Here is a 13,549-nt window from a genome sequence, read left to right on the forward strand (position 1 = left end):
TGTGGATGAAATGTGGAATATTCTATGTAGCTTAATTGCCATATATATTTTTCTAATTTACTATATATATATATATATATATATATATATATATATAGAGAGAGAGAGAGAGGGAGAGATTTTTTTAAGGTATTGCGTTTATTACAGACTAGCGAGGGGTACCCGGCGTTGCCCGGTTGTTTTTCGGGGTATGTGAAAAACAGCCGAAGCATTGACGACGCGCAGTTGGAAAATAGTAAAGTGTTTTAAAAAAAAAACAGGTGCGCGTTTTTGATTGACGTGACAGCGATAGGTATTCAGCAGTTATTTTGTGCGGGACAGTTTTGAATAAATGGGTTTGTTTGTTTTTAAAAACCCGCTCCCTCGTCTCGATATGACGAAGTCAACATTGAACAAACTGGCTTTCGGCCTGTGATTAGAGTCGAGTTTCGCAAAAACTCCATTTTATATTTTTGTTTCTCAATTTTATCTTATTGAGCTGATAAAATAACTTTTATTCCTCCTCTTTAGTATATTCGATTGTTCCTCTTAATAGTGTTCAGCTTTTAAAAGATGTATTCTTTATTAGCTCTATTTAAGGATAAACACACGGAGTAGACACGGTCCCTTAAAGAATTAAACATTGGTTTTGATAGAAGCAACTGTTCTATTTAAAAAAAAAAACTTAAATACTTGGAAACAATCCCTGGAAGACCAAACTGGCACGAAATACAGATAGCAGCCATAAAAGGGAACAACATTTATTCTTAAAAAAGCCCTTGAATATAAATTCAAATCATAATGAAATCAAGTATTAGCTCTAGGAGGAGTGAGCTCCCTTGACCTCTTTAAAATAACCAAAGTATAAAAAAAAAATGGTTCATTAAGTCACAACCTCTACTTATTTTTTTACTTTGTTCGAAAATTTAAAAGACTCTGCGATAACATTTAAGGCATCTGCTAGCATAACTAAAAATAAGTCTCTTTACTTCTATAATATTATGTAGAAGTGTGGATGAAGCACTCTTTGGCCATGATAACCAATCACCTGAACATGATGTCGTGATGAAAATGTTACTCCAACTCTCTGGAAGGGCGTACAGTTTGTGGTTCAATTAAAATGACTTCCAAAGAAACCTGGTCCTAGATATGATCTTAAACTATATCCGATGGTGAGGCCCCAGCTTGCAGGCTTTGGGGAGTATGGAGCCACCCTTTAATTGCCATTGCTCCCAGGTCCACTCTGACCCGGAGTGGTAGTACCCATTGGGGTCCCAACTATGGGTTAAATAGAAACCGAATTGAAAAAAAAAACAAATATATTCTATTAAAAATTTCTTCTTCAAAAATCGCTGGATTCGGCATTAAATAACCTGAAAAGGGTTGATATGCCGTAAAACAAAAACAACCAATCCAAAGAAACCTGGCAAGAAATGTTTTGAAGTCAATTTCTAAAAACCGGCCAACACATTCCAGAATGTAAAGTGGATGTTAGCCCGAATACAATAAAGTCATGATCATGGAAAACTTCTAAACATATTTAACTAGCAGGACTACCTGCCATTGCACGGAGCAAAACTGTAACATGTTTCTATTAAAACTTCTATCTCTCTTTCTCACATTTTTAACTCTACTTTATATAATAGATTCCTGTAGGAATGAGTTGGCATTTTCCTTCAAAATTAATATATGACACTGAAAAAAACAAAACAAATAAACTTCAGCAATTCCAATCAAGAATATACCAATTTTGTAAGTGTTTTTTTTGTAGGGTTTTTGGTCCCTCAACAAAGGAGGGATTGGATCTCGTAATTCACTCCTGTTCGTCCATTCCTTTGTTTGCACGTTTTTCCTCCAAAATCGTTCATCTATTCGTTTGTTTGAACTTAATAATCATGCGTTGGATTTTATTTTAAATTTTGCATAAACATTAGTCATGATAAAAGTAAATTTTTGTCAGACCAGATTTTCCAGGATAACTTTGGTTGGCTCCCTAGGGGCCATTATAAAGGTAAAATTGCCCTAAAAAATTGTTCATCCGTTTGCACTTCAATAACCACACCTTAGTTTGTTTTTTTAAATTTTGCACAAACATTAGTCATGGTGAAAGTAAATTTTTCACTCATGGAGGAGGACCCTACATGCTCAGCTTGTTTTTTTTTTTCTTTTATCTGGATATACAAACACAGACGTTTGACGTTTATGTAATAGAAAATTACATTTGTACCTGTATCATCTCTGCTATACACTTAATTGCTTCAATTATATTTTTAATATTTTCCATTTTCCTTTACTTTCAGGTTGCATTCAAATATTTATCATGGGGTTTATTCCCTCTATTAGCAATTTATGCTGTATATTCATTAATATACAATGAACATAAAGGATGGTATTCATTTTCATTAAGCATGTTGTATGGATTTTTACTTACATTTGGTAAGTTATTATTTATCTTTTCTTTTTTTTCTTTCTGTTACTAATTTTGTATTATAATGTGGTATATCCATAAACGATTTCTGTCTAGAATTTCCTCTATATTGAATAAACTAAAATAAAATAATAAAATTTGTCTGTGTGTACCTATGATAAAAAACGAAAATATCATATACCAGAAATCACGTAAATTCATGAAGTAGTTTTATTTTTATAAAGAAAATCATTAAGTGATTAATAGGAATTTGTAGGCATTACAACATAATTCTTGCAAAGTTTAAATTGTTGGTTTATCTGTTTGTTTTCTGATCGTTTACAAAATGGCATACAAAAGTCGCTTTTCAGATATAAAATTTTTTATTTAATTATTTAAAATGGTGCTACTTGATCAAATTACATGATTTTTGGAATACGATATTTTATTTCATCACAGGTATGTACATCATTTTTTTTTTTTTTTTGCTATGGGAGAATTCTGGACAAAAATCTCATTTACTTTCAATGTTTGGTAGATACAATTCAATGCACACATTTCGATTTTTATCCAGAATTCTATCTAATAAGATGAAAATACAGAAAAATGCCACGGAACAGAAATGTCAAATTCCAAAGCCACATTTTTTTAATATATATAACCCTTTGTGAACTGGTTATTAAAAATGACCTTTTAAGACCAACAGAGTCCACACAGACCTCCTTTTTTTGAGTCTGATAAATCCAAAATGTATGAATTCAGAATTGCCAAACTTTACAGATGTTTATCCTTTAGGCATTTTGTAATTAAAACCTATATCGTTTCTGCATATATGATAAATTTTTTATATACTTTTTTTGTATGTGTGTAAGAAATGAAATGTATTGAAAAATGTCTTTATCACGAAAAAAAAAAAATGTTTTCAATCTAAGCAAGTAAAAATAAGCAACTATAAATGTTAAAATTCATTATCCCAAGCCATTAAATGTCTCTGATGATTAAAATCAGTGAATCCATGCTTTTTTTAAATTTTTTAAATTTTTTTTTTTATAGGAAACATTGCCAAAAACTCTAGTAAAGGAGTCTTGCCTCAAATCTGAAGTAATTTTGTGTTTTAATCGTTAATAAGGTTTCCTAAAAATCAAAAGTTATTTAAAAAAAACAAAAAAAAACAAATAAAATCTTTATTAGTGTCATAAGAATATTGTATTATCTTATCCAATTATTTTAATAAAAAAAAAGTAATATAAGTTTCAGCAAAGTAGCAAAAAATAGGTTCAATCGTAAATAAAGTGTTTTGTTTTTTGTTGTGGCATTCACCCAGGATAGGTTGAATCAATTTTTCCCATAGAACACAGAAGTCCCAAATGATACAGATCATGCATGACTATCAGCAGCAGCCAAGATAGTAATGGAAGTCAGTTCGAGGACCAGCAGCAAACACAGTAGACCGGTGGTAGACTTGACAAATTTAGGAAGACTCGTCCATGGAAAACCTGTCCATTTTTGTTAGGTAGGAAAACTGGTCCATTATTTAATAAATATTGATTGAAAACACATTTTATGACCGTTCTTGAAGATATTGTTTTTAAACGAGAATACATCCTCCATAATATTTTTTTAAATATTTTTACTTGTTTACTGTTTTAAAAATAAATTGATATTTCTAAGTGTTCGTTTTCTACCTAGCTTTGTAAGTTTTTCATGGTTCAACTTATTTTGAAGTGTACATTTATTTATAAAAATGTAGTGTCGAGTGTTACTTTAGAACAAAAAAAAAATGTCTGGCATGAGAGGATCACACCTTAGGAGTCTCAATAATCGCTCAAAAATAGAAAAAGAAAATACTGAGGTAGATATAGTTTAAAAAAGAGCCTCCCTCCAAAAGAAAATAAATTTGTACATTTTTTTTTAATTTATAATTTAGGGAGGAGAGCTTTTTAACAATTATATTGCCCTCAAAATCAAAACAGAAAATTTTAATTAAAAAGATGCTTGAATAATGGGAGTTTTTTTTTTTTTTTTTTTTTTTTTTTTTTTTAACAATGAGTTTGTACATTTGGTATTAGTAAAAGAAATTGAATTAAAAACAAAACTAAGACTATTGGAAAATTCCATAGAAGAATCCTTTTTTTTTTTTTAATTATTTTTTAGTACTCTAAAAAATATTATAGATAAGAAAATATAATGCCTAAACATTTAGAAATAAAAATGTTGCAATTAACTGTAAATAAAGTGAAATATTTTGGTGATAACGAGGATGTTTAAAATCTATCATTTTTATTTATTTTTACTTCAAAATTGTTAAATCCTTAAGAAAAAAAGTAAAAAGTAGTCAAAGAAATTTGTTTATCAATTTTATCGAAAACTGTACTTCCGTTATTCAATAATCTTTTTATTTATTTATTTTTTTTTTATTGTCTTGTTTTGGGGGATATGTAGATTTTAAAAAGCTTTCCCCCTCCCTAAATTACATTTAGAAAATTTTCAGGTGGGGACTCTTTTTAAAACTATAGCTACCTCAATATTTTCTTTAATTTTCTATTTTTGAGCAATTATCAAGTCTCCCAAGATGTGATCCTCTAATGTCGGACATTTTTTTGTTTTTAAAGTAACGCTCAACACTTTTTTTTTTTTTTTTTTTTTTTTTTTAACTGAATAAACGCTTTAAAATTGTTAAACCACTAAAAACTTGCAAATCTAGGTAGAAAACGAACACTTAAAAAGATCAATATTATGGGATGTCTAGTTCCCTTTAAAAACAATATCTCCTTTAAGACCGGTCATAAAATGCATTTTCAATCGATGTTTATTCAATAATGGACTAGTTTTCCTACCTAACAAAAATGAACGAGTTCTTCAGGCACCAGGTTTGAGATCAGCTTTAATAGTACGTAACCACATCTTCAATTGGCCTCCAGAGTGTGTTCAATTTTGAAGTGGTTCTCTGGAGCTATTGCTTTGTGAGAATGAACTCTTTTATGTTGAAATGTGCAGCATGGCCAAACCGAATCAGTTTCCTCTTTAAAATCAGTTGGTGATAGATGATCTTGCATCACATTTAGATTTGTGTATTGGAGACAAAATGATGCCAGTAGACCTGTAAAGTTTGGCAGAGGTAGTAAAGCTCAAACACTACCAACCTTTACAGATCCACAGGTCTCACAGCCATAGAGAAGGATCGCCTGAACAAGCGCCTGATAAACCGAGACTTTCGTGTCTATTGTGATCTTGGGATGAGACCAAAGACAGGATTGTAGGTGACAGAAAGCATTCCTTGCAATATTGATTCACACCTCAATGTCGTCATACCCATATTTTTTTTCAGTTGGTTCAATAATCTGTATTAGTCAATCATGGTTTGTTATAGTATAATTTGTGAACTATGTTTTTAAATAGATGGAATTAGCATTTAACTTTTAAAGATTTTAAATTTTCATCTTTTCTTTTACTTCCAAATATTTTTTCTTGTCCCAGAAGTGGATGACTTTTATATCTGTAATTGTTTCAATGTTTTTATGATGTAATTTAAAACATTCAGCTTAAAGCATCTTTTAAAAAAAAAATAAGTTTTTTTTTTGTTTTTTTTTTAACCCTGGAAATTAGGTCACTGTGACCCATTTATTTACTTTTTTCTTTCTTTTTTTTTTCCTTTTTTTTTTTCTTTTTGAGCAGACATATGAGTATTTTAAATGGTCTTCAATTCAAATTTAATTAAAAAATGAATATAAAAAACAGAGTGGCATGAGGAGCAGGTAGTAGCTGAAATTTTGAGTTTATTGAAATCTTTCATACAATAACATAAAGCAGAGGTCTACAACCATTTGGAGCATGAACGCCAAAAAGCTATGCTGATTATAATAGAGCTAAACAGCTTTGGTTACATTGTTATGGAGAACAATGTTATTAAATATGTAAACATTTTTGTGCGTTTGAATAAAACGAGTATTAAATATAATAAAATTATATTTAAGCAATATTATTTTATTACAGAAACATTTTTTTGTGGTTATAGCAATGTAGGAAACTGGGTGTTGAAGTGATTTGACGTATGAATGAAAATAGACAAATGAACTTGTAGTTTTTTTTAAAAATATTTTAAAAATATCTATTTGTTAGGTTGGTGCAAAAATGTCATTTTTTCACATATATATATTACCATTACAAGTTGATTTTTTTCTTTTTAGATAATTTTTGTTTTATCAACTTGCATGAAAAGAGCTATGTAAAAGATGCTTAAAGCCGTTTGAATTATGCAAATACCATCAGTAGTTCAAAAGTTATGAGAATTTTAAATGTCAAAATTTAGGCTTTTCCGTGAACATTTTTCTTTAGAAAAGTGGGCTAAATTACGGACCTCAACATTTCAAGAAATTCAGTAATTTTGCCACCATTTATTTTTTCAAGCTATTCTCATTAAACTTGGTACTCTGATGTAAAATTGTGTGCTCTTTCTGATCATGCCGTCAAATCTGATGTATCCCTTTAGCCATGAATTATAAATTCAGATGTACAAATTTCAATTTTCTGTTAAACTGGTGCATGGTATCATACAGTGGGTGTCTATTTATGAACAAAGCTAAGTATGATAGTACTATTTAAATATAGCTTTATTGAGAGTAGGCATTTTCCTGCCTCCTCACCAAAGAAGAGCTTAATCTTGGGTGTAGATATTGAATGTCTAAAGAGCATTCATGGCCGGTATTTACTACTCCCTTCAAAGAAAAAATTGAATAGATATGAATTAATCTCAGAAATAAATCAAAGAAAATTTTTCATATAGATTTTGGATTTCTGTAAAAGATAGAAATTCCCATAGTCGACCCGAACTTATGCATTTTGGGACCAGTCCAATTTAAAATTTTGTAAACCCTTTCTATCTGGCCCAAAATATACCCCTATTTTCTGAGATGCAACCATAAATCGTACTCTACATGAATCCTCGATGTAACTTTCACAGTACCAGGATACCAGGAATCCTGATAAGCAACAACTATATATTCACCAGTTGATGGTAATTTTTTGTCATTTCTGTTCTGTTGTTTTAATGAAAATTCAATTATGTAAACAAAGAAATAAAACAGTAATTTTTTACCTTGTTTCCACTTTAACATTTAAAATGATTACTTTTACAGGTTTTAGGGTGTGCTGAAAACGAATATCGCATTTAAATTTTCTGCAAATAAGTAGTTTTCCGGATATTAAGCAATGTTATTTCTTATGTTATCGCTGGTGGCCATCTTGGTACGTGCAAGTGCGCAAATGCAACCCCGAGAAACTATGCACAAACGCGCATACCAAGATGGCCACCAGCAATAACGTAAGAAATGACATTGCTTAATATCCGGAAAGCTACTTATTTGCGGAAAATATAAATGTGATGTTCGTTTTCAGCATACTCGAAACCCTTTAAAGGTAGTCATTTTAAAGAAAAATGTTAAGATGGAAACAAGGTAAAAATTTACAAAATGCATCACAATGACATTCTTTATCGAACCGCCTGATTATTATTTAGATATCCTCAGTTTAAAAAAAAAAAAGCTTATTTTTTGTTTTGTTTTTTACAAATTTTAAAAATAAATTCAAGTTTCACAATGTCTTTTTTATTTAATTGTTAGGTGAAAGTACACAATAGGTAACCAAAAACACCCTTCCTTCCCCATGTTAAGAATGGGTTTCTAAATAATGTTATTTCAGCATGGTAGCATAAGTGCACAAGTACCTTTTTATTTGTTATGTATGTTTTTGTTTTTTGACCACTAAAAACACAATTCTACCTTAAGTACAAGTAAGATGTTATAAATACAATAACAGAAACGCGTGTACTTAGTACATTTTGTTGTTTTTTTTTAACGCTTTTAGTGCATGTGTACTAAAAGTGTTAAAAACAAAAAAATAGTATTGTTCGGAAATAAAATTTGAAAAAATTGAAAATAATTTTTTTAAATTGACAAACTCAGAATAAAAAAAGACTAATCTAGTAAGACAGTTTTCTATTTTTAACAGAATACTTTAGTCAGCTCAGCACACGATATGCTTAGCGACCGTTTTTCTGTAAGCGGATTTGATTTCTATAAAAGATAACATTTTAAAGAAAATTTCGCGCAATTAATAATTATCAAATATTTACATATTATACATGAAAATAATTCTGAAACTATTATCTATATGAAAATGGATGATATATACCAATTTATCTTATCAATTTTTAAATAGTCTTCGCCAACTTTACTTGGTCGTAAAAATAAAAATCAAACACCAGTAGGACTTCTTTGTTTATATGGCCTGTAAAATTTCAGCCATATCCAATCAAATTTAACCCCACAATCCAAACTGAAATGAAAACATTGAAAAGTGTTTCCCTTTTTGTTGTCTTCATTTTTAACTTGGAGCATAAAAATATTGAACGCATAAAAGAAAAATAAATTAACATTTTATTCTCTTTCCATCAATGTAATTCTTTTAAAAATTGACCCACAAATAAAAAAGATATGTCTTGTTGAAGCATATTAGGTATGTAATATTGCCGGCCGATGTCCACAAAAATACAACATACACTTGTAATGCTATGATGACAAAAAAAAAAACTATTTTTGCACCAACCTAATGTTTGAAGAAAACAATCAGAAATGCAAATCTGTAAATATAGATCTACGGTTTCAATTAACCAGGATGGTGGAAATCTTTAATATTTCGACAAATATATATATATATGTATATATATATATATATATTTTTTTTTTCAAAAGGAAGCAAAAGTAAAAATGGAAAATTGCAAGCATTTTACAAAATAAATCTTCATTTTTACTGCAGGAAAAGTGTTTCTTAGGCCAAACAAAATTTACTCAAGGGCCAGAAGCTGCTGATCAATATAACAAAAAGGAAAAGCATTATCATGTTTGTCAAATACAAATTGTATCTATTTAGAAGTGAATGAGGAACCCTCAGCACAACCCCCCCCCCTCAGGCTTTTTTTTTTTTTTTCTTGTTATTGATTACATTTGAACACTCCCCCCCCCCCATTTTTTTTTTTTTTTTTTTACTTTAAAGTATATGCTTAGTTTTTCATATAAATTAAACATGAAATAATCACTCCTTTTCAAACCATTTTAACTTTCTAAAGCAGTTAACTATTTTTATCTTTAATATTAACTCCAACTGGCAAAATTGTAAAACCACACAAAATCGCTTTAAATGCACAGGTTATCTCCCGTAACACAATAAAATGGCAAACAGTTCTAAAACTTTATAAAAGCCCAGAAAAAAGGTGTGGGTTCATTTACATTAAATTGGACACATTTTTTTCTGCCTGCTCATCACCAATCACAGTCAAATTATTTTCAAAATAGAATTAATGCTAAAGTGGATAATCATTAAAATTCACATATCAGTCAGAATGAGGGATCGTTATGAACTTGGGCGTTTTTTATTTTTGTCCCAATCCAGTTAATATTTTTAGGAGTTGGATTTCTCTACACTAAAAACTAAGCTTGTCTCTAATGCTGATCTTGTAGGCAAATGAAAAGAGTAAATGGTAAGTGCAGAATAGTTAACAATCGAAAAAAAACAAAAAACAAATGGCATTATATGAAATGCAGTAGGATTTATTTATCTACTGACCTGTATACTTTTAACATGTTGAAACTGCTTTTAGGCTTTTTTACTTCATTTTCTTTTTTTTTAACCTGTCTTTATAACATGTTGAAAATAAGTAGAGTTTGTCACTTGAAGAGAGGGGCTGATTCACTAACTACCACCAATCCTAACTTTGAGGGGTCTTACAATATCAGCTTAGGGTTAGTGGCAGTAATGGTAACTTCATTTACTTTTTTTGTTTTGTTTTTTTGATTTTTTTAGGAATTAAATCCTTCACCACCATCCCTCTCAGTTAAGCAGCTATTTATTTTCTCCTGTGCGTAATGACTAAATTATTTTTTTTTTTAAAATAGTTTCCGCACATTAAAAGTATACAGGACAGTAGATAATAAAACTCTACTGCGTTTGGTATAAGGTACTTGTTGTGATTTTACAACCTTTCAACCTTTAACTATTATGCACTTTACCAAGTTAGTAAATATTTATTTTAAAATATGGCTGAAACAACCCCCTCCTCCTAAAGAAAAAAACGAAAAGTAATAACCTCTCCCATACCCCCCTTGAAAAAAAATACTAGAAAAGTAAGCTTTATTTGTTTCCAAAGTAATACTTATTTTTAAATATCAATCTTTAAATATTGAGGATGGGGGAGGTGGGTGTGTGCCATGTTTGAAATGGCATACGAGTTCACATACAGATAAAATGATGCTGGGTTAAACAGAGCTGAGAGGGAAAGATTACTAAATACCAGGGTCTTATGTATGACATGAAAAGAAACTGGAACCTTAAGAAGATCTCTATCATTCCAGTAATTATAGGAGCAACCAGACTTATGAAAAAGAATTTTACAAACTATCTTACAAATATACCAGGTAAACCAAGTGCAAAGGAGATTCAAACAATTGCACTTAAAGGGACGGTTAGAATCTTAAAAAGATCTCTCGGTTGGAGTGTCTAAAATAGCAGGTGTATGTTTGGCATCTGGTAGGATACCCCATCCCTGGCTTAAACAAAATGATAAGAAAAATGAAAAAATAAAAACTTGAATGCCTACTAGACACTGTCCTCGAGTGTCTGTGTCTAAGGTCTCTCTGTACAGAAGGTTTGTCAGAACAATCTGGCATGAGGATACTTTTTCCATAGAAGTAAACCCTGACCAAATATTCAAAATCACATAGTATTCGCTGCCCAAATAAGATCTCCTCGCTATGGCTAACTTACATTAGCTTTTCCGAGGAATGGTGCACCTTATCTAAGTGATGTTACCTCAAGTAATAGCACGAAGCTGAATACTCCACCAGACTAGATAAATTCTTGTCCTGGAATCCAGTAATACCAAGAGACCAAAATTAAAGATATGCTACAACGTATAAAAATGGTTAATTGGGGAGAGGAAAATTATGTTCTCAATTTTTTTAACTCAGTGTTTGAGAGATAAAGAACTTAAGTGGAACATTCGAATATCTATGTATCTCATATAGACTTCAAGTGTTAGCCCTAGGTTGTGGGCCCCTTGATTTCTGAGAACTTTTGACTGAAGTAAAATAAAATAAAAAAAGAAACTGGAATCTTAGGCAGATATCAATCATATCAGTTATTATAGGTGCCACAGGGCTTATGAAGAACTTGAAGTCCTACCTAACTAATATTCCTGGTGAACCAAGTGCAAAAGAGATCCAGACAATTGCGCTTAAGGGAACAGCAAGGATACCAAAAAAAGCTCTCGGTTTAGCTGCCCCATACCCAGTGTTACATACATCAAAGGAAGAAAATTAAAAAAAAAAAAAAAAAAAAAAATATCGCCATCATTCCAGTAATTATAGGAGCAACTGAACTCATTAAAAAGAATTGCAAAAGCTACCAAGGAAATATACCTGGTGAACCAAGTGCAAGAGCAATTCAAACAGAAGAGACTGAATCCTTAAAAGATCTATCAGTTGGAGCTTCTGTAAAAGCTGGTAAATGTTTGCCATCAGTGACCTGTCCCCACCCCAAAAAAAAAAGATGAGCAAATGGAGGGAAGAGGGGGGGGGGGTGTCAATGGCTTGCATAGGATATGTCTGCAGTTACTGCGCCAAAGAGTGTAAGAGTCCAGGGAGGATCTTGAAAAGATGTATTTGATATTCTCATGCATGAATCGAATGGACAAGTGATAACAATACTCTATCAAGTCTGCTACCACCATATATATTAAACTAACAGGGATACCCGGTGTTGTCTGGAGTCATATAATTAAATAGATGTTAAATAGTGGTAAGTTTCTCATCTTCACCCCCAAAAAAGAACTTTTTGTGGGGGAAAAATAACTTAACGTCAAATAAAATCAAGGATACCTTCAGGGCACTATTAAAACTAAATTTCTTCCACTCCCTTTCTTTGTAGAGAAACAACAATAGTTAAGAAATGGTAAATTAAATTTGGAGTTAGCATCTTTCAATTTGAAAAAAAAAAAAAAACTTAACTCATTTCCTGAGTTGTATTAATATATGATAGCATTAAAAATCGTGTTTAATCCTTGACAACATTTTATCTACAGAGAATGAATCTTTTTTCTTTTTTTATCTGAAGTTTTGGTGTTATTTTCTTATGGTTTATTCATTCAAGTGGTGTCCTGCCTGATACAGGCATTGACAGCTATGACTCTCCATTTAACTCTCTCCCTCGAGACATTCATGAATTCATTGTTGCTCATTAGTCACAACCCTCATCCACACTGTTTTCTCAATAGTGTTTGATCTATTGCCACAGCTTTCTTGTCATTTGTAAAGACACTAGATTGCAGTTTTTTTCTGTCCGAGCAGTGTTCATATTGGGACATTGTTCATTATATCCAAAGGGATCTTCAGCCCAGCACAACAAGATACAAAACCATGAACAGAATTATTCCTGGTTGCTTCCATATTACATCAATCACCTGCTTTCCATGACCTCACGCTACCCTGATCATGGGGCTGAAGTGGGTCTTAGACCTGGCGAAGGGAAGGAGGGACCTAACTATTGCTTTGACAGTAGTGCCGTCCCACCACCGTATACAGCACCCAAATGCTCACCCATCTAGTATTAGCCAGGTTCATCATTGCTTAACTTTGGTAATCTGGCAGGAAGTGGTATATCAACATGATTATGCTGTATGAGGCATTTAGTGCGCTACTGGAGTTAGCTAATAAAAAATTAAAAAAAAAAAAAAACTTTGTGGAGATTTGTTGTGTAGTTTTGAAGTTTTACCATATATGAGATAAAGAGAAAGAAGCAACCTTAGAAGTTAGTGTCAACCAATGATGCTGGATAAAACAGAGCTGAGAAGGAAAAGATAACAAAATACCAAGGTCTTATGTATGACATGGAAAGAAACTGGAATCTTAGGAAGATTTCCGTCATTCGAGTAATTATAGGAGCAACTGAACTCATGGAAAAATTCCAAAAATTACCTGGCAAATATACTCGATTAACCAAGTGTAAGTGACACAAACAATTGCAGTTAAGTGGACAATTAAAATCTTTGAATGTATGAGATAGGGTAGGATGCTCCATCTCCAACTGAAACAAAATGCCATTTAATATAATAGG

At 31.3% G+C, this 13,549-nt stretch overlaps 1 protein-coding gene across 1 annotated transcript in view; it reads left to right on the forward strand.

Moving 5' to 3' along the window:
* LOC145268336 (putative lipid scramblase CLPTM1) overlaps window positions 1-13,549 on the forward strand; it is a 115,757-nt gene that overhangs the window by 93,355 nt on the left and 8,853 nt on the right. The window contains exon 12 of the mRNA XM_080123831.1: window positions 2,280-2,415. Within this exon, the coding sequence (XP_079979957.1) occupies window positions 2,280-2,415 (136 nt within the window). The remainder of the gene's footprint in view (window positions 1-2,279; window positions 2,416-13,549) is intronic.

The sequence above is a fragment of the Euprymna scolopes genome, chromosome 43 (genome assembly GCF_053919585.1).
Source record: "Euprymna scolopes isolate OS-2025 chromosome 43, ASM5391958v1, whole genome shotgun sequence".
NCBI classification, from domain to species: Eukaryota; Metazoa; Mollusca; class Cephalopoda; order Sepiida; family Sepiolidae; genus Euprymna; species Euprymna scolopes.